The 26,968-nt window shown below is 45.6% G+C and overlaps 1 protein-coding gene across 3 annotated transcripts in view; it reads right to left on the reverse strand.

The window, feature by feature from the left end:
- The window catches only part of DHRSX (dehydrogenase/reductase X-linked), a 242,722-nt gene that overhangs the window by 94,556 nt on the left and 121,198 nt on the right, over positions 1-26,968 (reverse strand). For all 3 annotated transcript variants that reach the window (XM_082375849.1, XM_082375848.1, XM_082375847.1), the window contains exon 4: positions 10,424-10,525. In XM_082375849.1, coding sequence (XP_082231975.1) covers positions 10,424-10,525 — 102 coding nt within the window. The remainder of the gene's footprint in view (positions 1-10,423; positions 10,526-26,968) is intronic.

The raw sequence follows: 26,968 nt of genomic DNA on the forward strand, positions 1-26,968 counted from the left end.
CCTTATAGAGAGAGGTAAAAAAAAAAAAAAGATGTGTCCTAATCAGGAGAGGATGAGAGAGAGTTATTTGCCTTACAGGGGAAAAGAGAGGAGCAGGGAATGAGAGAGAGAGAGAAAGACAGACAAAGAGAGAGACAGACAGAGAGAGATAAAGACAGAGAAAGAGAAAGAAAGAGAGAGAGAAAGATATTAAAGACACACAGAGAGAGAGAGAGAAGGGTATATTCTAGCTGGTGCCCAGTGGCCACATGAAGGTTTAAGTCCAGAACATGAGGAACATCTTAGAAAACTCTCGCAGACAATCCACCGTCACTCCAGGGCTGACCACGAAACCTACCTCCAGAGCTGGGGTCTGCCACAACTTTGGAATCCACAGACCTTACCATCAGCGGAACTAAAAATGCAAAAGTAAAGACGTCTGGAAGCGGGCAACCAAGGCAGGCAACAGAGGAATGCAAAAATGTTCGGAAAGAAGGATAGAAGATTCTGGAAAGGGATGAGGGTTCTGAAGCCACCTACAGAACGCGACCAGGAAAGGAGGTGCCCACGTGTCTCGTGGAAAATCTATAGATGGAAGGAAGCCTGTGATCTGAGGCAGGACCGGGGGTGGCAATGAACCCAGGTGTTTGTCAGCCCAGCAGGACCCAGGTGCTGGGGCTGAGTGCTTAGGGGTACTGAGCACAGTCACATCCTGGGCCAGTGAAAATGTCAAGCTTCAAAGAGCACGAGTGTGTCCAAAATCATCCTTAAGTCAATGGAGAAAACACTGGCTAGAGCATCATGGGGACAGGTCCACAGGTCACCCTCGTCCTGTTTCCAATACTGTCATCTCCCTGTCACCACAGAGGACAGACCGTCCCACGCCCCATGGCCACGGCAGAGATGCCACCACTTACTGAGGGTATTTCCCCAACAAGCAACTATTCGGACTAGAAATACCGCCTGGGGACCCGCTATAAGCACAGCCAGGACACCTGGGGCCAGGGGATCGGAAACGCCCAACTCTGCTAAGAGCTCCTGTGTTGCACTATTTCCAAAAAGACATCAAAGAAAGGCGGGAGGAGCGTGCATCCCCTCGGGGAGGGTGCATCAAAAACAAAATCTCCTCCCACCCAGAAAACCCTTCTGAAAAGGAGACAATTTTATCATTGACTCACCGTGAAACCAGAGGGCAATCAAAGAAATTGCAGACGGGAGGACATGTCACCCTATTACAGAGCAAAGTGGCTAAAACCTATCCCATGCACAGTCTGAGGATAAAACTGCTCCATCATAGAAAAGTCTATACATAATAGACGCCGGAGAGGGTGTGGAGAAAAGAGAACCCTCCTACACTGTTGGTGGGAATGTAAGTTGGTGCAGCCACTATGGAGAACAGGATGGAGGTTCCTTAAAAAACTAAAAATAGAGCTACCGTCTGATCCAGCAATCACACGCTTGGGCATATATCCAGACAAAACTCTGGTTCGAAAAGATACATGCCCCCCCAATGTTCACAGCAGTGCTGTTTACAATAGCTAAGACATGGAAGCAACCTAAGTGTCCATCAAGAGAGGAACGGATAAACAAGATGTGGTACATATATACAATGGAATATTACTGAGCCATAAAAAAAGAATGAAATAATACCATTTGCAGCAACATGGATGGACCTAGAGATGATCATACTGAGTGAAGTCAGTCAGACAGAGAAAGACAAATATCATATGATATCACGTATATGTGGAATCTAGAAAAACGGTAGAGATGAACTTACATGCAAAGCAGATACAGACACACAGATGTAGAGAACAAACTTAGAGTTACCAAGGGGGGGAAGGTGGGGGATGAATTGAGAGATTGGGATTGACATGTACACACGGCTATATTTAAAATGCATAACCAGCGAGGACCTACTGTATAGCACAGGGAACTCTACTTAATACTCTATAATGGCCTATATGGGAAAAGAATCTAAAAAAGAGTGCATACATGTGTATGTATAACTGATGCACTTTGCTGTACACCTGAAACTAACACAACGTTGTAAATCAACTCTACTCCAATAAAAATTAAAAAAAAAAAAAAAAAGAGCTCCTGAATTAAGTGATGCTGGAGCATTTGGGTAATTAGAAAACCACTGCATTTTTGGACCCACTTCCTGGACGCTCAGGAAGGGCTTTGGAAGGAGGAGGCCCTTGAGCGGGGACACGGGATGGGCAGCCTCCTGTACTCCTGTGGCACTTATGGAATCCGCGTCAATCACGTCCAACAGCCCTGCGAGCTCCCCCACCAGCACAGGAGCAGCCAAGGGCCTTCCGCTCCCAAAGACAGGAGCAGCGCCCCGGAAAGCACGACACAGCGGGAAACGGTCCCCTCGGGGAGGCACAGACCCCGGGAGAGAAACAGAAGGCGCTCATGAGGAGTGGTCCACGCATACTCACATCCGACCCTCCAAGAATAAAGGAACGCACGGTGAGTCACCGGTTTCCCAAGAGACACATCAGACGCCTCTTTCTCGGAGGAAACGCCGGGCACGTCAATAAGGAAAGTATTCGGGCATCTGCGCCCCTCCCCCGAGGACTGGGCCCCGACTCCCTGCTTTCTCGACCACCCTCCCTGTCGGTGCCAAGGCCGTGGCGGCCACTGCCGGGAAGACTGGCTCTAAGGGTACCCGGTCCCTGGTTCTCCATGCTGACTTAGGATACGGATTCATGAACGAATGAAGAACTATACCGAAAACTGGGTTCCTACGTATCTGGCCAGGCAAGCATCTTTGTGATTTTTCAGGGTTACCACGGACATATTTATTTGGAGGGAAAAACATAATGTTTAGTAATTCTTGATCTTGAGAAATATATCCACGCGCGTCACGGGGACAACTTCTACAAAGCTAAAGCAGAAGTCCTGAGGGCTGGTTACAAATCTACCCGAGTGCTGGCACAGGGATGGGAAACGAGATAAATCAATATTGATGTGAATAAATGATAAATATTGACCAGCTCGGCAGGACGCAGATCATTCTTGGGGTGGATAAACCCTCAGCTTCTCTCCTGAGTTCCCCACAGCCAGAGAGGCGGTCTGGTTCTATCCATGTCACGCTAGCGAGTGCAGAAATATTCCGCGTCTGAAATACCAAACGTTTGCAAAATCCTGATTGTTCTCTTTAGGAATAAGTTTTAGAAATGCAGAGCACGAAGTCTAGCTAGACGTGGCCCCTGGACGTCTTCTCTGAGGGACACAGCTGGGGCTGATTTCCATGAGAGTTGATGGGCGAGCAGCAGTTTGTCCTATTAACCTAACTCCTCTGAACCAGTCACCTTGGGGCGGTGGAGGGGTAGTTATTATCCCAGAGGAGGGTCCCAGGCGTATCGTTTTCAGAAACTCTGCAGACCCTCCTGGACACCAACAGTACCACCTACAGGGTTCCCCTCTGAGAAGTCCCGTAGTTGGGAAGCCCATTGGCATCTGCTGACTCAGAATCTCCCCAATAGCCATCCCTTCAGAACTGTCGTTTGAACACAGCAAAGATAAACCCTCGTGTACAAACCAAGCCACGAGATGAATGAGAAAATCCTTCACTTCCCCCAAATCAGCTAAGTCTGCCCCGAGCCCTGGGCACACTGGGCTGGAAATGAATCCACTGTCAGTCTGGACTGGACCATCCTGGCTAAGCCCTGGCCCGAGGGGCATTTATCCCTGGAGCCGTCCACCCATCCTGGGTACCAGAGGGGGATGCCCGTTCCTAAGTCCCGGGGTTGCCAACACTTCTGTGGTCCTGTGGCGTCTCCAAGAGACACTGAGGCTCTGAAAAGGAGGGATCCTCTTTTTGTCCTCTAGGGCGTGTCCAGCCGACAGCCTTCCTGCCCAGCACCGTGGGGAGTGGGCATCCATTATGGGCACCAGCATAACCTCCGCCCCAGGGCACATCGTTCCTGGAAGTTTCTGTCTGAACCCACAGGGGCTGTTACTTCCAAGTCCTCCAGAACCGGGCTCCTCCCTACAGGGACCCAGACGGGCTTCCGAGAAGAACCGTCCTAAGTCTGCAAAAAAAAAAACCCCTACAGAGCCAAGAATGTGCCCAACCCGGCCAACATTTTGAAAGATAAAGGGTACCACACTACAGGAGCAAACACCACGTGTGATTTCAGCCAATCATCCTGTAATAACTGGACTCCCATTTCCGACTCTTGGAAATGGCGTTCGGAGGAGTCCGGGCTGGGAAATTCCATGCGTGGAATTTAATTTAATCACACCTGATGATGCCGTCTTCTCTTTACACGACCCTGTGTCACACTGTAAGAGACATTTTCTAGGGTCAGGCATTTCACAGAATAAGTCTTTGTTTAATGTTTGTCTCCTGGGCTAGAGAATGATTTGCACGAGGTCAAGGGCTCTTGTTTATCACTGTGTGGTTCCTGCCTGTGAATCACGAAGAAGGTGGGTGTGGTGGACAGAATAATGTCCCCAGAGACGTCCATGTCCTAATCCCCGTGTCGGGGACAGAATAATGTCCCCAAGAGACGTCCACGTCCTAATCCCTGTGTGGGGGACAGAATAATGTCCCCAAGAGACGTCCACGTCCTAATCCCTGTGTCGGTGACAGAATAATGTCCCCAAGAGATGTCCACGTCCTAATCCCTGTGTGGGGGACAGAATAATGTCCCCAAGAGATGTCCACGTCCTAATCCCTGTGTGGGGGAAAGAATAATGTCCCCAAGAGATGTCCACGTCCTAATCCCTGTGTGGAGAACAGGATAATGTCCCCAAGAGATGTCCACGTCCTAATCCCTGTGTGGGGGAAAGAATAATGTCCCCAAGAGACGTCCATGTCCTAATCCCTGTGTGGAGAACAGGATAATGTCCCCAAGAGATGTCCACGTCCTAATCCCTGTGTGGGGGACAGAATAATGTCCCCAAGAGATGTCCACGTCCTAATCCCTGTGTGGGGGAAAGAATAATGTCCCCAAGAGATGTCCACGTCCTAATCCCTGTGTGGAGAACAGGATAATGTCCCCAAGAGATGTCCACGTCCTAATCCCTGTGTGGGGGACAGAATAATGTCCCCAAGAGACGTCCATGTCCTAATCCCTGTGTGGAGAACAGGATAATGTCCCCAAGAGATGTCCACGTCCTAATCCCTGTGTGGGGGACAGAATAATGTCCCCAAGAGACGTCCATGTCCTAATCCCTGTGTGGAGAACAGGATAATGTCCCCAAGAGATGTCCACGTCCTAATCCCTGTGTGGGGGACAGAATAATGTCCCCAAGAGATGTCCACGTCCTAATCCCTGTGTGGAGAACAGGATAATGTCCCCAAGAGATGTCCACGTCCTAATCCCTGTGTGGGGGACAGAATAATGTCCCCAAGAGACGTCCATGTCCTAATCCCTGTGTGGAGAACAGGATAATGTCCCCAAGAGATGTCCACGTCCTAATCCCTGTGTGGGGGACAGAATAATGTCCCCAAGAGACGTCCATGTCCTAATCCCTGTGTGGAGAACAGGATAATGTCCCCAAGAGATGTCCACGTCCTAATCCCTGTGTGGGGGAAAGAATAATGTCCCCAAGAGATGTCCACGTCCTAATCCCTGTGTGGAGAACAGGATAATGTCCCCAAGAGATGTCCACGTCCTAATCCCTGTGTGGGGGACAGAATAATGTCCCCAAGAGATGTCCACGTCCTAATCCCTGTGTGGAGAACAGGATAATGTCCCCAAGAGATGTCCACGTCCTAATCCCTGTGTGGAGAACAGGATAATGTCCCCAAGAGACGTCCACGTCCTAATCCCTGTGTGGAGAACAGGATAATGTCCCCAAGAGATGTCCACGTCCTAATCCCTGTGTGGGGGACAGAATAATGTCCCCAAGAGATGTCCACGTCCTAATCCCTGTGTGGAGAACAGGATAATGTTCCCCAAGAGATGTCCACGTCCTAATCCCTGTGTGGAGAACAGGATAATGTCCCCAAGAGATGTCCACGTCCTAATCCCTGTGTGGAGAACAGGATAATGTTCCCCAAGAGACGTCCACGTCCTAATCCCTGTGTGGAGAACAGGATAATGTCCCCAAGAGATGTCCACGTCCTAATCCCTGTGTGGAGAACAGGATAATGTCCCCAAGAGATGTCCACGTCCTAATCCCTGTGTGGAGAACAGGATAATGTTCCCCAAAATGTTCATGTTTTAATCTCTGGAACCTGTGACTATGCCACCTTACCTGGCAAAAGGGAGTCTGCAGATATGAATACATCAAGGACCTTGACCTGGGGCGCTGACCCTGGGTGAGCCCAGTGTAATTTCACAGTCTTTTATAGCAGAGAGGCAGGGGGTCAGACTCAGAGAAGGAGGTGTGAGGACAGAAGCAGAGGTTGGAGGGAGAGGGCGATTTGAAGGTGCTGTGGTACTCGCTTTGAAGATGCAGGAAGGGGCCATGAGCTTAGGAATTCGGACGACAAACCTGGGAACAGTAAGGAAATGGATTTTCCCAAGAGACAGTGTCCTTTAGGGGCTCAGGAATCCCACAATGGTTCTGTCGCCCTGAGGTGCCTCTGGGGCACTGAGCAGAAACAAGAGGTCCTGAGCTCAGAGGAAAGATCTGGATGAAGGGGTTAAATCTGGGCTGAAGGTCAGCCAACGCGCGGATGAGATTCTCTGCAGAAAGAAGAGAGAGGGTGTGAAAAGAGGGTCCAGCAGCAAGCCTCCCCAGGTCCAAATGCAACTCTGTCCCGGTTTCCAGAGAAACGTTATCTTCCTGAGAGCCGTGCATGCGGGGTTTAAAATCTGCAGAGAAGAGGAACGTGGGACCATCGTAGGATGACTGGAGTCATCTCAAAACTCAAGGGCACTACAGATAAATGCTGGAGAGGGTGTGGAGAGAAGGGAACCCTCCTACACTGTTGGTGGGAATGTAAGTTGGTGCAGCCACTATGGAGAACAGTATGGAGGGTCCTTAAAAAACTAAAAATAGAGCTACCATATGATCCAACAATCCCACTCCTGGGCATATATCCAGAGAAAACCATACTGTGAAAATATCCATGCACCCCAATGTTCACAGCAGCACTATTTACAATAGCCAGGTCATGGAAGCAACCTAAATGTCCATGGACTGATGAATGATAAAGAAGATGTGGTACATATATATATATATATATATAATGGAATATTACTCAGCCATAAAAAAGAATGAAATAATGTCATTTGCAGCAACATGGATAGACCTGGAGATTATCACACTAAGTGAAGTAAGTCAGACAGAGAAAGACAAATATCATACGATAGCGCTTATATGTGTAATCTAAAAAATTATACAAATGAAGTTATTTATAAAACAGAAACAGACTTGCAGACATAGAGAACAAACTTACGGCTACCAAAGGAAAAAGGGAGGGGGAGGGATAAACTAGGAGTTTGGGATTAACAGATACACACTACTACATATAAAATAAATAAACAACAAGGACCTACTGTAGAGCACAGGGAACTATATTCACTATCTTGTAATAGCCTATAATGGAAAAGAATCTGAAACAGAACATATATATACATGTGTGTGTATCACTGAGTCACTTTGCTGTACACCTGAAACTAACACAACATTGTAAATTACCTATACTTCAAGTAAAAAAAAGATGGTTAAAAAAAAAGAGCAGAACAGTCAACAGAGCATTGTATATAAACTAAATAAAATTACTTAAAGTGCTTTCCCTTTAAAAAAAAAACAAAAAACTTGGGCTTCCCTGGTGGCACAGTGGTTAAGAATCCGCCTGCCAATGCAGGGGACACGGGTTCGAGCCCTGGTCCAGGAAGATCCCACATGCCACGGAGCAACTAAGCCCGTGCGCCACAACTACTGAGCCTGCGCTCTAGAGCCCGCAAGCCACAACTACTGAGCCCACGAGCCACAACTACTGAGCCTACGAGCCACAACTGCTGAAGCCCGTGCACCTAGAGTCCGTGCTCCGCGACAAGAGAAGCCACTGCAATGAGAAGCCCGTGCACCGCAATGAAGACCCAATGCAGCCAAAAATAAACAAATAAAATGAATAAGTTTATTAAGAAAACAACAACAACAACTTAAGGGCGAGGGTGAATTATGGAGAACACATTGATATGTCTCGCCTATGGTGTTTTCCCCAGAGAGCTCTCTCCACTGCAGCAAATGTGCTTTGCAGACATATTTCCCACTAAAATTCTGTTGACCCAAAGCAGAGATCTGTTGGAGAAAGGCATCAGATTTGAGAAACATAATTTTCCCTACTTCCTGGCAGATGGAAGGCTGTACTGAAACTGCAGAAAAGACCCTCAGCGGATATTCAGTTCTGTTGTGCGTGTGTCTATAAAATCTCAGGAATCCTGCACAATGGCAGCATACATGGCACGTGCTGCCATTACTGATTCCTGAGGGTGTTAAATTTAATGTGGAAAGAAGATGTGTGGTTCGACACATCGCCACGGCCCCTCCATGTAACTCACCTGTACATGTGGCGATTTACAATGTTTTCTTTCTAATCAAGGAGGACACAGATAAACACCCACCAAAGGAACGCCACCCCAGTGCTGAGGATCCCAAATGGCCATGTCCTTGGAAAGCATTTATTTCTGCAAAGAGGTCTAAGGCATAATCATCTCGGGGAACTTGAAAAATATCAATCAAGCGTACATTAAATTCATTCTGAACCTTCCCAGAAGATCTGCCAGCATTAACGACACGCAGAGTACTTTCCCAGGCTAAGTAGAGGGAAACGGTATTAGTTGTAGGTGTTTCATAGGTACCCACACATCAAAGCCACAGATGCATACGTGTAGCTTTGGAGACACAGTTTATATCCCATGCCTTTCCCTTAAGTGAGAATTTCCAATTAAACAAGTGGATTGAGCAGAAGTATCTCTATCTGACCCTGACCCTGAACGCCAACCCCATTAGTATTATGGGAGAAAGATAAAATACGCAAGACAAAGAGAAAGGCGAGGAAATGACAACAAGCAGATCTCGGGAGCCGGAATCAGAGGGACAAGTGTCACAGCCTCAGGAGGAGGAACGATCCTCCCTCCCCTTGAGATCTGCCCACATCCTAATCCCGGCATCGTGCATAGGGTCCCTCAGAAAAAGGGGTGCCAGCAAAAGGGGGTTCGGAGAAGGGATTAGGTTAAGGATGTTTAGATGTGAAAATGACCCTGGATTATCCACGGGAGGCTCAGTATAATCACAAGGGTCCTAGTTTTCTCTGCCATCCAAAATACGAATAATTTGGGAATTCCCTGGCAGTCCGGTGGTTAGGACTCAGCACTTTCACTGCCATGGCCCTGGGTTCAATCCCTGGTCGGGGAACTAAGATCCCACAAGCCACGGGGCACGCCCAAAATAAATAAATGAATCCATAAAATTGCTTAAAAACACTGGTAAAGAGAAAATCTTAAAAATAGAGAATAAAAGACATCAAAAAAGAAAACAAAATACAAATAATTTGACAAATGTTTTATCTATTTGGGAAAAAAGAAGAGTGGCTGTAACTCACTGTTTATATCTATGCCTTTTACTGTATTAATTAATTAACTTAATTATTTTCGGCCGCGCTGTGGGGCATGCGGGATCTTAGTTCCCCAGCCAGGGACTGAATCCGTGCCCCCTGCATTGGGAGCACAGAGCGTTAATCACTGGACCGCCAGGGAAGTCTCTACTGTATCAATTTAACTATTTACCTCCTTTATATACTGGATCTCCAAGTCTGAAAGCAATGTGTTAAATTCTACCGGCACAAATGTTTTCCAGGATACTTACAAGAGTTTTCGTTCTCTGTATTTATTGTCTGGAGATGTTAATCACTGTGTTTCTCTTTGGAGAGTTTGGATGAACTTTTATGAAACAAGTTGACTGTAGCAGCGGGAGAGAGAGAGAGGCAGGGAAAAGGGCAGGAAAGTGAGAAAGCAGACGTGTTTCCAATGCTCCTAAGAGCTCAGCGTGACCGACAGCAGGGCTCTGGGTGGTCTGTGTTGAAGGTGGCCAGGGGGCAGGTGGAAGGCGGGGGGAGGGGAGATGCGGACTCCACATGTACGTTTGAAGAGTGCTGGCTGTAAGGATGACGTCAAGAGACAGTTGGGCGTGAGGGTCTGGAGCCCAGATCATGATCATCATGGAAACACACTGAGGCTTTAATAAAATAACCCTTGTGAAAACACCCAACCCTTTGCATGTCCCTCATACGTCTTAGCCCAAGTGGACCTGTCAAAGTATCAAATCCACAGGACACATCATCACACTGTACAACATTTCAAAGCAACATCCTAAAATTGATTATTGATAACGAAAGCCAAACACATCAGTGGAACAAAGCAGTGGCAATAAGTGAAACATACATTTCCTTGGGAATCCCGCTTTCCCAAAGGACCGCTAGAGCTCGTGTCTGTGTCTGAATTAACCTCTGGATTTCACCAGAACTCACCGTTATTGACCAGGACGTGGAGCGGGATTTTCTTCATCTTGAACCTCTGGACGAACTGCTGAATAGACCTCATGGACGCCAGGTCACAATATAGAAATTCCACTGGAGAAAGACAAAAATGCGTGGTTAACCTCCAATTTACCACAGATGCTTAGACGATTTCTAAAGAGGTTAACTTCTATCTCTCCTGGGAAGTAACACTGGATTAGAGAAAAGACGAAGGTCCATTGTGGGCAACATACACTAAGAAGACCCTCTATGAGTTACGTCCTTGACGATGCCCTCTTTTTGAGTGTGGGTGGGACTGTGTCCTCTTATACGGCAAAGATCCTGGGATGCCACCCCTATGACTGTATTTCATTACATAATATTCCCTCTTGCGAGCAGACTAGAGGAAGAGAGATTCTCCTGCTTTTCTGGAAGAAATAAGTTGCCTCGTTGGGAGACGGCCATGGCGCAAGACCCTCAGGGCAGCTCCTGGGAGCTAAGAACAGCTCCCACTCAAGAGCCAGCAGGACAGTCAGAACCTCAGACCTACAACCTCCAGGGACTGAGTTCATCCAACAACCATGTGAGCTTAGAAGACGATCCTACGGTCCAGAGGGGAACTTAGGCCAGACAACCCTTCTGAGCGGAAGGCAGTTTTCTGGGTCATTCTGCAGCAGTGTGGTCCTTGCACTGTCGCAGCTGGCTCTGCTGAAGGATCGTTTTGGGTCTCCCCAGGCCCAGCTCTTGGTAAGATGTTCACAGGGACATCCGTGGTCCCAGGACCCAGGAACAGAGGGGAGTACAGCTTCCATATCCTAAGGACCAGCACAGTAGTGTGCCATACATCTCAGGGGTGAGACATGCCTGCAGGATTTTGTTGGTTTGTGGTTTCTGTAGGAAGTTTTTAATATAATTACACCTGAGAGCCAGCAAAAGTACTCGCTTGGGAAGGTACATATTTTGGAACACATATGTTAGTGTTCACTCAGAAGAGACATTTTAAGATAATCTTGAGCACGGAGAGTGGAACCTATGTGGGCCAAGTCACACAGCCACTGAGGACAAGCGAGTGTATATATTTATTAAAATATTTTCAATATTTTCCCTAAAAAATTACAGTGGGAGTGGGGATGGGCATGCTCCTGGATCAGAGTTACTCAGCGTGGCCTACGGACACGCACCATCCTGTGATCTGTTGGTTACCAGTCTGCCAGAGGACACGGTCAGAAATTGAGGATGTGTTTAGAAATTTTTTAAAAAAGTCATTTTATGTTTGCTGAATCCAGTAATTAAAAAAAAAAAAAAAAAAAAGCAACACTGGGCACTCCCGTTTTGCATGTTTCTTAAATGTATTTTTTCTCATAATTCCTTTCTATTCTGTCTCCAATGGCATCAGGCTGTGACAGACTGGGGACAAAGCAGCTTTGCCACAGGGCGTTTGGAAGTTCTGCTCTAGAACACGGTGCCATCTGGATAGGCATTCCTGACACACTGTTCTAACTTTCGCCTGAAACACTCCCAAGAATGCAAAAAAAAAAAAAAAGAAGAAGAAGAGGAAAACTCACACTACTGCTAATAACTCGAACCCACGGTAAAAGGATGGGTGGACCCACACACTCAGCTTCCAGAAATAGAGCACTGTTACTGGATCTTCGAAATGTCAGAAGATGATTTTTCCCTGCTCCTTGGGGGAAAAGGATCAGAAATGACCAGAAACATGAGGACTGATGTTCCACCTTGAGAGCGCTACCTTGTGAAGGAGCTACTGGGTTTTGCTTCTTTTCTGCCCATTCTTGTCATTAGCACCCACTTTCTACATCCTTTCAGGAGCCGCCCCCCACCCCTCACCTCTACAACAGCATCAGTGGCAGGACGAGGGGGTGACTCTGCACAGGGAATATGAGCCCCCAAATCAAGCCCTACCGCTGAGGAGGGCAGACTGTTCCCTGCAGACCAGAAGGCTTTAAGGGCTCCATCCCTGAGAAAAGAAACGCCCAAGACAAGCTGCAAACTTTGAGGTCTGCACCCCATCAAGCGGAAGCAACAGGATTGATCACTGACAGGATATGGGGACTCACGCACGCTAAGGGTTCACCTAAAACCCAAGTAGGTGCTGCATCCCCCCAACAATGCACACGATGAGAGGGGACAGGGGTAATTGACACAGCAGGGCTCCTGGCGGGGAGAAGGAGACACAAGTGACATTTTTCATTTTACCTGGGGTGCCATCACGAACACCTTCATTTCCATCTGGATAATTAGAGGAATGAAGGTTGCGATGTTTTGAGAATGGTCAAGGTACCCCGAGGAAATAAGAAATAGAATGTCTGCCATGCAGAAGACTGGTACATAGGAGGTATACCAGTTGTCCGGGTAGCAAAACAGGAGACCTAGGAAACAGGTAGGGGTGCAGCTTGAAAGAGTAAGAGTGAACCCCAAGGGGCTGGTCAGGATGCAAAACCAAGATGGTAGGGGCTTCCCTGGTGGCGCAGTGGTTGAGAATCTGCCTGCTAATGCAGGGGACACGGGTTCGAGCCCTGGTCTGGGACGATCCCACATGCCGCGGAGCAACTAGGCCCATGAGCCACAACTACTGAGCCTGCGCGTCTGGAGCCTGTGCTCTGCAACAAGAGAGGCCACGACAGTGAGAGGCCCGCGCACCACGATGAAGAGTGGCCCCCGCTTGCCGCAACTAGAGAAAGCCCTTGCACAGAAACGAAGACCCAACACAGCCAAAAATAAATAAATAAATTAATTAATTAATTTAAAAAAACCAACAAGATGGTAGCCTCGTATGGGAAGACCACACTCATAGAGTTCTTCTGGATACTCATTATAGAGCTTTTTAAAGCAGGGATTGAAAATTAAAAGGCTGAAAAGTATCAGGCAAACAAGCAGAAACCAAGCAGGGCTGGCCCTACTGACATAAGGTGGAGATGATTCAGGACTAAATTATTAATGGGGCAACATGGATCGTTATCTGTGGGTCCAACACTCAGTCAATTTGAAGTCACGAAAGTCATGTGCCATGTTCTCAGAATAACACAACATCGCCATCTATTTCTCAGGAACTCTTGGGAACGCAGGGAGAAGTGGACAGAACCAAAGTGGTTATGGGAGAAATGAGTGTACATCTCTGAGCATCTGACAGATCGATAGACCAAAAAAAAAAGACAGAAACAAAGACCCAGAGAAGACTGTGAATAATATATTTGACAAGGCTGAAAATGCAAATTTACAAATAGGGACAAGTCTATCGTAGGAAGAAGATTTTAAAATTATAGGTGTGTGCTTCTAACGATATTAATAATATGCTAGATTTACAAGTAAAGTATGAACATCTCAAGGAAATGAATGCTTTTCCGAGAAAAATACTGATTGTTACGACCTAATCAAGGAAATTAGGACTAATCAGAGCAACGAATATGGGAGAAATAGAAAAATTAATGAAAGAACAACATCCAGAAAAGGCAGGGAGTGTCCATAGTATTTTATCAAATTTTTTCCAACTTTCAAAAAATAGATAATTCCACCTCTATTGACTGATTTAGAACACGCGGGTGGGGGGAAAAGCCTGAGTTTATTCTTTTTATGAAGTGTGACTTGTTCTAATACAAAAATCTGCAAAGAAATAGCACCAGAAGGAGACGGGAGTTCACATCAATACTCAGAGATGAAAAAAATCAGGAACAAAAATGTAAATTAAAACGTTTCCACTGGGATAAACATAAGCACGAACGAGAAAAACACAAGATGATTTTTAGAGAGGCTGTCTGTTCAGAGATGATTTCTGCCGTGAAAGGGCTCCTAGAATTGGTTCGGTGCATCTCACCATAACCACTGCCCGCCTTGGAACCTATCGGGGGTAATTTTAGGGCCACCAAGACCCTGAAAGGCTGAGAGGCACCGTTTATGGTGAAGGGGGTTCAGGTGAGCATGAGGGCAGCTTTCAAATATCCCGACACCAAGCACAGCCCCCGTGCACGGGGCCAGCGGGTCCCGGAAAATCTGCCTCCCCCTCTCCCCAGCGGGGAACAGGGCTCCCTCTACCTGTGTGTGGGGGCAGCAAGCAGTGTCCAGCTCCATCACAGACGAATCGGGGAGCTGCCGGCTGCTACATCCATGCCAGGCAGGGATGCAGCTTCCGGAGTCCTGGCCCTGTCTTCACTCCAAAGGAATAGGGGCCCCCAAAGGACCAGGATGCACCCAGAAGGAGAACCGCTTGGTAATCACAGCCTGCCTCTCACCCTTCCCTATATTTCTCTATTTAAAAGATAAAGGTGAAAGAGCACCCATAAAGTGACACGAAAAGGACAAACAACCTTATGAAAAAATGGACAGGACACATGAGCAAGCACTCCCCAAGAGGAGAAAACTGAATGCCAAACACACACCCTAAAAGACGTGCTATCTCAACAGCAAGTGGGAAATGCAAATTAAGACCAGAAGAAGATGTCACTTAACATCCACCAAGGTGGCCAAAACGTCAGACCTCGCATTATCAAGGTTGCTGAGGATACAGGATACATCAATACATGTCTACACTGCTCTTTGGAATATAAACTGGTCCAGATCTTTGGAAAAGAATGCAATATTACACAATCATTTTGAATACGTGTGTAGCATTGGACTGAGCAATTCCACGCCTAGGCGTATATACCCTAGAAAAAGTCTCACCCCTGCCCACCAGGCGATGTGTATAAGAACATTTGTATGCACACTGTTTCTATGGGCAGAAACAAATACACCAGAAATAGATCAAATGCCTGTCAACCAGAAAAATAATAATTCATTACTTAAAAATAAACGTGACGTATACACACCTCTTGGCCGTTCTAGACAGAGACAGACTCAAGTCTGTTGAGACGTGAGATGCTATTTTCTAGGTAGGAAGCAGAACCAAGCTGCCCCTAGAACCAGATAGGGAAGGCGGACGGAGGGAGATTATTCTGTCTGTGTGTGTGTGTGTGTGTGTGTGTGTGTGTGTGTGTGTGTGTGTGTGTGTGTGTGTGTGTGTGTGTGTGTGTGTGTGAGAGAGAGAGAGAGAGAGAGAGAGAGAGAGAGAGAGAGAGAGAGAGTCAGAGACAAAGAGAGACAGAGCGATCCCAGGCACACGGTGAGAAAAGTGAATAAACCAATGAGCATTTTTCTCTCTGGCTCTGCTGGAGCCTTCCACGGCTCCTAAACAGGGGGATGTCTCCCCAGGACATGTCCTGAGTGGGGTGCGTTTTCGCGGAATAGGAGGCTGTACCCAGAAAGCATCCTGAGGATAGCTCTGCATCAGGACCAGGACACGCATCCGGAATGAACTCCACGCAGCCTCTCTTCCGAAAGCCCCCCCCACCCCCGCAAGGGCGGTCTTCCCGGAGCAACTCGGCATCACAGATGGCATCTCAGGAAGCATCTCAGGAAGCAACCGCATTCTGAACCACGGGGCCTGGCTGACGTGCTTTCTCGGGGGCTGTGACTCCACACCACGAGGTGGATTTGCTTCTTCTCTTTGACCGGCGCGGGCAGACCTCGCTGTGCGGCATCTCAACGCATTGTGCTTTGCAGATGCTGTGGGTTTTTTTGGGTTTTTTGGGTTTTTGTTTTTTTTTTTTTTTTTACAAATGGAAGGTTTGGGGCAGCCCCGCGTCGGGCAAGTCTGTCGGGGCCATTTTTCCAAAAGCATTTGCTCACTTTGTGTCTCTGGGTCACATTTTGGTCCATCTCGCCATATTTCAAACGTTTTCGTTAGGATTCTGTTTGCGACGCTGACCTGTGATCAGGGATTCTTCCCGTTACTACTGCAACAGGATATGGCTCGTGGAAGGCTCACAAGGATGGGAAGCAACTTTTGGCAGTCAAGTTATTTTTAAATAAAGGTATGTGCATTGTTTTTTTTAGACACAGTAAGGACCTACTGTAGAGCACAGGAAACTCTACTCAATATTCTGTAATGGCCTGTATGGAAAAAAAAAACTAAAAAAGAGTGGATACCTGTATATGTATAACTGAATCACTTTGCTGTACACCTGAAACTAACACAACACTGTAAATCAACTATACTCCAATAAAGATTGTAAAAAAAGAAAAAAAGACATAATAGACTTCTTTTTAAGTTACACGTGAATTACTTTTAATCCACATGCAACTTTTTTTTAATTTTTAAAAAAATTTTTAAATTTTAATTTAATTTTAATTTTTATTTTTGGCCATGCCACGCAGATTGTGGGATCTTAGTTCCCCGACCAGGGACTGAACCCAGGGCCCGAGCAGTGAAAACTACGAATCCTAACCACTGGACCGCCAGGGAATTCCCAAGACATAATAGACTTAACAAACTATGGTCTAGTGTGAACGTAACTTTTAGATGCACCGGGGAACCAAACAATTCGTGACTTGCTACATTATTGTGATATTCGATTTATCGTGGTGGTCTGGAACCAAACCCACGATACCTCCCAGGTGTGTTTGTCCTTCTAAAAGGATCAGACCGTAGACAGCCAGCCCGTACGGCCAGCATCCGAGGGAAGCCGCGAGGCCCCGGCCACCTGGTTGCGCTGTGTTACAGCCGCCCGTCCCTGCAGGTGAGGTCAGAGGGCACAGCCAGGTAGGTGCACCTGAGTGGTCTCATCCACCTGCCTTGGTCCCTTGATGCCTGTCTGGGCACATCCACTGCCCCAGCGTCACTTGTTCTCATGGTTCATAGTTCAAAGTCCCCTTTTTCTTAAGTCTAATGCTCTCCTAAGTGAAGTATTTCTGCTCTGTCCATATTCCCTTTTTCTAAACTGTCAACTGAAAAAACAAAGAACGCACAACCTAAAAGTTGAGAATGATGTTTTATTTGGTGGACTTGCTGACGACTTAAGCCCGGGATACAGCCTCTCAGGTAGCTCTGGGGGACTGTTCCAAAGAGGTCAGGGAGCACCCAGGGTAGATAGGGGTTTTTGCAACAAAAACCAAGTAGTTCAAACATCAAAAGATTATTAAAGAAACCAGACATCTCAAGTTAATGAATTTAGCGCTTTTCTAGATATGGGAAGATGCAGGAGTCTGAGCTCATTGAAATCATTCCTCTGATATGCACCTTAACTCTCCGGGGCCAGGATCCTGTTTTTCTCCATCCTGAATCCCCTCAGGGCAAAACATTGGGGCAGCTGCAGTGGCTGAGGGCGTGATGGCTGCAACATCCTTTGTTTAATGAAAAGGCTGGTGACATTTTTTGTCCACATCACAAAGATATCTTGGAGATCCAATGCTGTCTTACAATAACCAGCTGCAATTTTTTGTCCCCCTGTGCCCACCTGAGCCTCAAGCTCACCTTATCAAGCAAAGCCCTGGCCCTCAGATTACAGGGATTCCTCCCTACAGACAGATATTTTTAGGACACACACATCCACCTCCAGGGAAGTTCATTTCTTTAAGTCTCCCCATTCGCTTTTCTCTCTCTCCTTGGAGACACCAAACCACCACCACTGAACCATAACAGGAAGATGTTACGTCCAACCCCAGAATCTCAAGTATAAAACCACTGCCACCACCAAAAAAGAGTCAACAACAACACAGGTAAAAAGCTTTGGTAAAAGGTGTTGAAATTTGTGAAATTTTCAGGTTACAGATTATTCAAATGTTTATGATTGCCAAGTATATTTGGAAAATGAAATTAAAGTGAGAACATTCTCGATGGACCCCAAGACAAGTAACAGATGCCCCAAAGCACTTTACAATTAAAGACAACAGAATGACCTCCAACTAACTCGTAAGCCAGATGGTTAGAAGGCAACCAGCATCTTACTTGGAAACAGGGGCTTCTAAAGAGTTTTAAAAGCAATTCGTACTCCCAGGAGGTAAATGGTCCTTCTGGGGATCTTATTTAGTTTATCCACCCACAGAGCTGGACTAAAAGTAACTTCCACCCAGCCCACATGATCACAGGTCCCTAACTAGTGTAGGTTTAGTATGACTGTGTTACCCACTGTTTATGGATTATATCACCAAGATGACGTGAGCATCCTTCACAGCCAACTAAAGCGCTTACATAACTAATCACAGGGTAAATGCAAATTCAGTTGCAATGAGATATCACCTCATCACCTGTTGGAATGGCTATTACCAAAAAGATAACAAACAACAAATGCTGGAGAGGGTGTGGAGAAAAGGGAACCCTCCTACACTGTTGGTGGAAATGTAAATTGGTGCCGCCACTATGGAGAACAATATGGAGGTTCCTTAAAAAACTAAAATTAGAGCTACCATATGATCCAGCAATCCCACTCCTGGGCATATACCCGGAGAAAACCATAATTCAAAAGATACATGCACCCCTATGTTCATAGCAGCACTATGCACGATAGCTAAGACATGGAAGCAACCTGAGAGTCCACCGACAGATGAATGGATAAAGAAGATGTGGTACATATATACACTGGAATATTACTCAGCCATAAAAAAGAATGCAATAATGCCATTTGCAGCAACATGGATGGACCTAGAGGTTATCATACTAAGTGACATAAGCCAGACAGAGAAAGATAAACACCATATGATATCACTTATATGTGGAATCTAATTTACAAAAAAGATACAAATGAACTTATTTACGAAACAGAAGCAGACTTAGAGATATCAAAAACAAACTTATAGTTGCCAAAGGGGAATCATGGCGGGGGGGTGGGGGGCGCTGGGTAAAGTAGAAGCTTGGGATGAACACACACACACAGTACTATATATAAAATAGATAACCAACAAGGACCTACTGTAGAGCACAGGGAACTCTACCCAATATCCTGTGATAACCTTTATGGGAAAAGCATCTTTAAAAAAAAATGAATATATGCATATGTATAACTGAATCACCTTGCTGTACACCTGAAACTAACACAACATTTTAAATCAACTATATTGCAATAAAATTAAAATATTTTTTAAGAAAAGCAGAGAGTAGAATGGTGGTTACCAGAGGTTGGGGTTTGGGGAAAATAGGAAGATACTGCTCAAAGGGTACAAATTTCCAGTTATAGGAAGAATAAGTTCTGGGGTCTAATGTACATCACGGTGACTATGGTTAACAATACCGTATTATATACTCAAAATTTGCTAAGACAGTAGATCTTAAGTGTTCTCATCTCACACACACACAACAAAGTGGTAACCATGTATGGTGATGGGTGTCTTGTGTGTGTGATGAGAATGGTTAGGGTCTACGGACCTCGCAAAATTTCAAGTATATAATACAGCACTGGTTCTGGTAATCATTTCAAAATGTATATGCACATTAAATTTTCGCACGGGACATCTTCATAAAAAAACAAAACACCGCAGTGTACAACCTAAGATCAATTAATCAGTCAATCAATCAGTGAATGATCTCAGTCACAAAAAAAGAAAAAAGAAATTCAAATACTCCAAGAGTAACGTTTGGTGGCCAGAAATGGAAAAAAGGGGGAAAGTCCAACTCCAATATACGCCCTCTTCCCACCCATGCAACCAGCACTCTAACTTGTGAAATTTTCTGTCCACTAGGAGGCAGGACAACATCAATAATGTGGGGTTCAGGGTGGAAAAAGTTCTTCATAAGCAGCTTTTATTGAGATGAAAAGACTTCCTACCAAGGAGAACACAAACAAACGTACAAAGATGTCCAACTTCCTTTGTTGCTCTCAGGATCCCCTTTCTTAGTCCCTGGTGAGAAGGTCGTGTGGTTACTTTACTTGGGTGTAGACACCAGCTTTAACAAGTTGAATCCAGTGAGTACAGGCGCCCATCTGCCTGCAGGGCTGTCCTCACCCTGCCCTGGATTGAGGGCTTGAAGAGGGAGCCATGGGTATCAGCTAGCTACACTGTGTAACAAATTGTCCCAAACTTCCTGGATGAAAACAACACCCATTTACCATCTCCCAGCTCTTTATGTCAGAAGTCTGAGTGGGGGTGAGCAGGGTCCTCTGCTCCGGGTCTCACAAGGCTGAAACCATGGTGTCAACAGGGCTGGGGTCATCCTCTGTGGCTGGGGATCCTATTCCAGCCTCACTCGGGTTGTAGGTGAAATTCAGTTCCATGCAGTTGTAGGGCTGAGGTCCCATTTTCTTTCTGGCTGTCGGGCAAAGGTGGCTCTCAGCTTCAAGGGGTCACTCAGCTCTGTGCTGCGTGGCCCTCCCAAAACACGGCTGTCAGCTTTCTCTAAGCCAGCATAAAAATTTCTGCTTCTGTTTCAAGTCTCTCTCACGGGGTCACCTGTTTAGGCCAGGCCCACCCAATGGTCTCCCTTTTGATTAACCCAATGCCAACTGATTTTGGACCTTAATTACATCTCCAAAGTCCCTTCACTTTTGTCATACAGCATAATCTAATCATGGGAGTGACACCCCCATCATCCCTGGGCCCCACCTACAGAGAAGGGGAGGGGATTACACAAGGCATGCACACCTTGTAGAGGGGCAGGAATCTTGAGGCCAACTTTGCATAATGCAAATCAGTGCTCCTTTATTTGGGGTCCCCTCTACCCAGTTCCATCACTAGATCTCTATCAGGAGGACCTCCCTTTCACTTTTGCTCTTTGCTCTGGGGGAAGTCAGTGGAAAGAGAAAGTTACATGAACAACGATCTAAAGGAGGTTTGTACCCACAGGGAGTAAGAGGTACAAATTATTAGGTATAAAGTAAGCTCCAAGGATACAGTGTATAATATGGGGAATACAGCCAATATTTTATAATAACTTAAAAAAATAATAACATAGGTAAGTATCCAAATCAACCTGGACTGCAGTCGCCATTGTGTGGTCACCATTTATTACCATAAACTCAAACATGCAAAATACACATTCCCTAATGCTGAATGGTCAGAGTAGAAACTTTCTTGTTGAAAGAAGATTGAATCATGAAATCTCCAAAATACTTAAAATGTGAATTATTGGTTGGATTAGAAGTTATGACCACAAGGCATAAGAGCATTCCCTGAACTCTCCCTGTGGGTTGACTGGTTGTTTCCTCATCCTCCCACTCACCTAATTTTGTTATAAATGGGAATGAGAAGACCCTAAAAGGTCCACCTTCACCTCCCCACTATGAATGTGTGCCAGGATCCATACTACCCAAGCCTGCTCAATGCATACGACGGCTCCATCCCATTCCCATTCAATAAGTTGGCAGTGCCCAATGCATATGGCGGCCCTATCTCATTCCCCTTCAATGACTTGGTCGTGCTCAATGCATATGGTGGCCCCATCACATTCCCCTTCAATGACTTGGTAGTGCTCAAAGCATATGACGGCTCCATCCCATTCCCATTCAATGAGTTGGTAGTACTCAATGCATATGGCGGCCCCATCACATTCCCCTTCAATGACTTGGTAGTGCTCAAAGCATACGACGGCTCCATCCCATTCCCATTCTATGAGTTGGCAGTGCTCAATGCATATGGCGGCCCCACTCCATCCCCAAGCAGTGAGTTGGCAGTGTCCAATGCATATGGCGACCCTATCTCATTCCCCTTCAATGACTTGGTCGTGCTCAATGCATATGGTGGCCCCATCACATTCCCCTTCAATGACTTGGTAGTGCTCAAAGCATACGACGGCTCCATCCCATTCCCATTCAATGAGTTGGCAGTGCTCAATGCATATGGCAGCCCCACTCCATCCCCAAGCAATGAGTTGGTAGTACTCAATGCATATGGCAACCCTATCTCATTCCCCTTCAATGACTTGGTAGTGCTCAATGCGTATGGCGGCCCCATCACATTCCCCTTCAATGACTTGGTAGTGCTCAAAGCATACGACGGCTCCATCCCATTCCCAAGCAATGACCTGACACTACTCAATGCCATTCCATCCCCGGTCCCCTACAGAACACTGTCTGGACCACAGACCTAGCTTCCCATGAACACAAACTCACATTTCATCTTGTCATTCTGCCCACCTTCTTTTCCTTCAATAAGCTCCCCTGAAAAAAATCCAGACTCTGGGAACCCCTTAAATGAGTTGATGTGCCCTATTATGCTCAGGTTTTCAGAGATGGGGCAGACAATGAAACACTCTAAATACCTCAGTATCTGTAAAATTCTTTGGGCACCAAGGGAAGCTACAGAATTCACTGACTGCATAAGCAGTATGTCCGGTTCACTACAGTTGCACTTGTAGAAAGTTCTCGGGCTTATCTCGTAAAAACTGGAGCAGGGAATCATTTCAGTAATAGGTTTTCATGTTTTTACATTATCTAAGAACAGGAAATTTTTGTTTAGTTTTGGTTTTGGCTACACCCCGTCTCCACGGACACGCAGGCAACCCCAGTATGTGGTGCCCACCGCTCCATTCTATTTTTATTTTATTGGGGTACAGTTGATTTACAATGTTGTTGTTCCATTCTATTTTAAAGAATATTTCTTTTCAAAAAAAAAAAAAAAGGAAGCAAGGAAGCGAGGGATGGAGGGAGGAAAGAAGAAAAGGAGACAGCAGAGGGAGAGGTGTGATTATTGTCTTTCTACTGGGAACAGAAAACCCCCGGGTTTAGATTCTTTTTAATATAGAAGAATTCTTTTTTTATTTGCTCACATTTTAGTGATGGTAATTGGTAATTGGTGCCAGTGTTCTTTTTTTTCACTCATCTTCTTTTTGATTTATCAAATAAACTAGTAAAAAAAAGAATATTTCTTTTGAGATGATCATGTGGTTTTGTCTTTTCTTTCATTGATGTGGTGTATCACACTGATTGATTTGCATGTGTTGAACCATCCTTGTGACCCTGGGATGAATCCAACATGGTCGTGGTGCATGATCTTTTCGATGGGCGGTTGCATTCAGTTTGCTAGATTTTGTTGAGAATTTTTGCATCTACATTCATCAAAGATACTGGCCTGTCATCTTTTTTGATAGTGTCTCAAGACTATTTCTTGAAGGATGAGTATTCCCTCGCCACAGTTACTATCTCTTCAGCTGGTATGCGTGTCATGGAGGGAAAGATGGAAACGTCCCAGTTTTATCCGTCCCACTCAGAAATCACCGCACTCCCGGGTCCTGAGCACACGCCTTGCCCCACCTCCGTCAGCTGAGCCTGAAGCTCCGATCACGACCAAAGTCTCAGCAGGTGCACGATAATGACTATCATTTGCTTGAGGATGCCACAGCGATTTTCTGCATCATTTCCCTTCCGTGGGCGTAAAGAACACATTAACGTTTGGGAGAACCTGTTCATCAAGGCTGTTAAACCTTCCTGAAGAACAAGCAACATCAAGAGACAAAAACGTGCTTTGTTTTTCTCCAGATGTCTGCAGTTCTGCCCGACAGTGGATTTTTTTTTTTTATGCAGACGATCGTCTTCTACAAGTCTTTCATTTTATTTCCCTTTGCTTTTCAAGAAACAGTTTTGTTTTGGACTAGAAAGTATGTAACAGGGACTTCCCTGGTGGTGCAGTGGTTAAGAATCCACCTGCCGATGCAGGGGACACGGGTTCGAGCCCTGGTCTGGGAAGACACCACATGGCATGGGGCCACTAAGCCTGTGCGCCACAACTACTGAGCCTGCACTCTAGAGCCCGCGAGCCACAACTAGAGAGAAGCCTGCGCGCAGACACTGACACCCGACGCAGCCAAATTAAATTTTAAAAAAAAGAAAGAAAGGACATAACAGTGGGTGGCCTCTCTTGTTTTTCTCCCCCTGGTATCTTGCAAAACTACATTCTCTGGAGAAAAACAGGATTTCTCCAGGCAGCTTTACAGATTACTAATACCTGCATTGTTTCACATTCCTAGCTGGAAAAATCTCTTGTTTTTCTGACTATAGATAAATTTGAAGTCAATTGCCTTATTTTTATATAGTAACTACATACTACTACACAGTCCTATGTTGGCATGATGTTCAATTATGTCCTGTCGACTAAAAGTCCAGCTGGATATCCAATAATGGGCAGAGTGTGAACTACAATCTTTCTAAAATCTGGAAAAATATTAATCGTGAAACACGTCTGACTCCAAGGAGTACTTTTCAGGACTTTTCCTGCCAGTAGTTCCATTTTCCAGCATTGATCAGCACTAAGTAAACTAGATCGTGCTATCCAAACTTTAGCCTAACTTACTAAGTGGTTTGTGTGCAGTAATGAATAGCAGAAAACCCCATCGTACGTGATGATATATTCTAATCCAACATCAATTACAGCCGGTCTTTCTTGACCAAGCTACTTGTCTTAATAAAACAGGACACTAATTAATCTCCAGAGATACTTTTAAAGGGAAATCTAGACTGATTATAAATCACTGAGGTGTGATTCTAGGGTGTTTTTTGGATACAGTGATTCAGTGTGCAACATGAATTTCAAAAGTTTGTATTTATTTTTGCCAGTATGTAATTACCTACATCTGATTTTTCTTTTGTGAAACGCCAACTTAATGTCCTAATCTTGTATTCCTGCTTAGGTCCTTTTTGTAAATGAACTTCAAGAGTTAGTTCTACTTACTGATATCTGGAACAAACATTATAGGATGGTATGGATTTAAATTCATAAAAGCTGTATATTAGTTTTTGGGTTTTTTTTTTAATACTATCCACAACTAGCTGTCTGCCCTCATAATTGTATCTTGCAGTGTTTCCTTAGTAGCTCCTTTGTTGTTTATATGTAATGGCCTTTTTTACTTCCCCTTCACTCCCCATGACAAGCCCTTGGTACCGAAATAAGTGCTGGATTTTGGAAATAATTTTCCTTACATGTAGTTAGAAATATATAGAGTACTATCCATGCAGAAAGAGATACAGATAGAATTCCCATCTGAATTTGAAGCTACGTGTTAAAAAAAAAGAGAGAGAGAGAGTTTGCTTTTGCATAACTTGACAGAGACATGCCCACAGGTGACAGCAAAGTCCGGCCAAAGCAGTGGGACTAACGTAGATTCTGCCGTAACCAATGCATCATGCATCCCACACTGTGCCACACAGAACACAGAACCCCAAGCTGAGATGTGTGCTTTCATGCGATGCTTAGAGTGTAGTCCTGTCCTCGAAGCATCTTGACTAATATTAGCCCTGCTTTGTCTTCCTCTGAGATTAATGCAGCCAAAAGACAACACATCAGTGGGATAATGAGCTCACCTGAACCCTTTTTTTAGTGCTGTCACAGACACTTGAAAAACCATAGGATATAGATGATCTTGTTAGATTTATGATTTTTTTTTTTTTTTTTTGGCCACGCAGCATGCAGGATCTTAGTTCCCCAACCAGGAATCGAACCCGGGCCCCCTGCATTGGGAGCACGGAGTCTTAACCACTGGACCGCCAGGGAAGGCCCAGATTTATAAATATTTGAAATAGCAAAAAAATATATATCAGGACATTCAAATAAGTCCATGGCCTGCCTAGAAGAAAGCTTTACCTTGAGACTCCAGAAGGACTGAGAACTCCAGCACAATGATCTTCCGGCATCTACCCATCAGCCATGAATGACGGTCCCTCAGAAGTTCATAAAATCAAGGGGAGGTCTGCACCCCACGGGGGCTGAGGGAGGTAAACTGACAACTTTGACTGAGAAACTAAGCAGCTAGGACAATGCATGCTCAAGACAGCAGCACAGCACAGGCACACACACCATCCTCAGTGAGGCTGGCTGAGCAAATGGGCAGATTCCTTGCGCTGGGACAAAATTCCACCAGGATCTCTCACGTTTCTGCGTTTCTTGCCTGTGAGGCACTGACCGCCCTTTGTCCTGAATTACCTTTTCAAGTATTCATATAGCAAAACACCTAGAAGATGAAGACAGCATCTCACTCCAGACCAACAAATGGGCCAAAAGTTAAAAAAAAAAAAAAAAAAAAATGGGATTGCCTTACCCCTTCCTTGTTCTCCGATCCAAACAGCCAACACCACACAGCGCACTTAAAAAAGTGTTCTCTCATTCAAGAAAACAGAAAAAGTCCTAGTTATCTTTTCAGAAATTACTTTCAAAGTCGTCCTTCTTTGACAAGGATCTGCCAGGTTTTTTTTTAAGGGGCACGATGAAAATGTTCCCATTTGTCATAATATTTGCTTCAATCCGCTCAGATTTTTCAATGAGTCTTTTCTTTCTGCTTCCAGCCTATCTGAATTTCCTTAGTCTTGCCATTTTTGAGATATTCAAATGGTAATAATCAGAGCAACAATGTGCTTCAGATACAGATACTGTTGTGGAGACCCTGTTGCATTAGTTTGCTAGGGTGCCGTACCAAAATTCTGCAGACAGGGTGGATTAACAACAGACATTTATTTTCTCCCAGTCCTGGAGGTTGGGATCTGAGATCCAGGTGTGGGCAGGGCTGGTTCCTCCTGAGGCCTCTCTTCTGCGCGTGTAGACGGCCATCTCTTCCCTGTGTCATCCTTCCGTGTGTGTCTGGGTCCTGATCTCCTCTTCTTATAAGGACCCCCATCCTATGGGATCAGGACCCACCCTAGAGACCTCATTTTTACCTTCATCCCGTTTAAAGACCCCATCTCCAAATAGATCCCCATTCTGAGGTCCTGGGGGTCAGGGCTTCAAAATGTGAATTCTGGGGGGCCATCATGGGGACAACCCACGATGCCCGTGGATTGTGAGACCCAGGTCACCCGTGCTGAAGATGTT

Source organism: Balaenoptera borealis, assembly GCF_965194805.1.
Source record: "Balaenoptera borealis genome assembly, chromosome: X".
Lineage (NCBI taxonomy): Eukaryota > Metazoa > Chordata > Mammalia > Artiodactyla > Balaenopteridae > Balaenoptera > Balaenoptera borealis.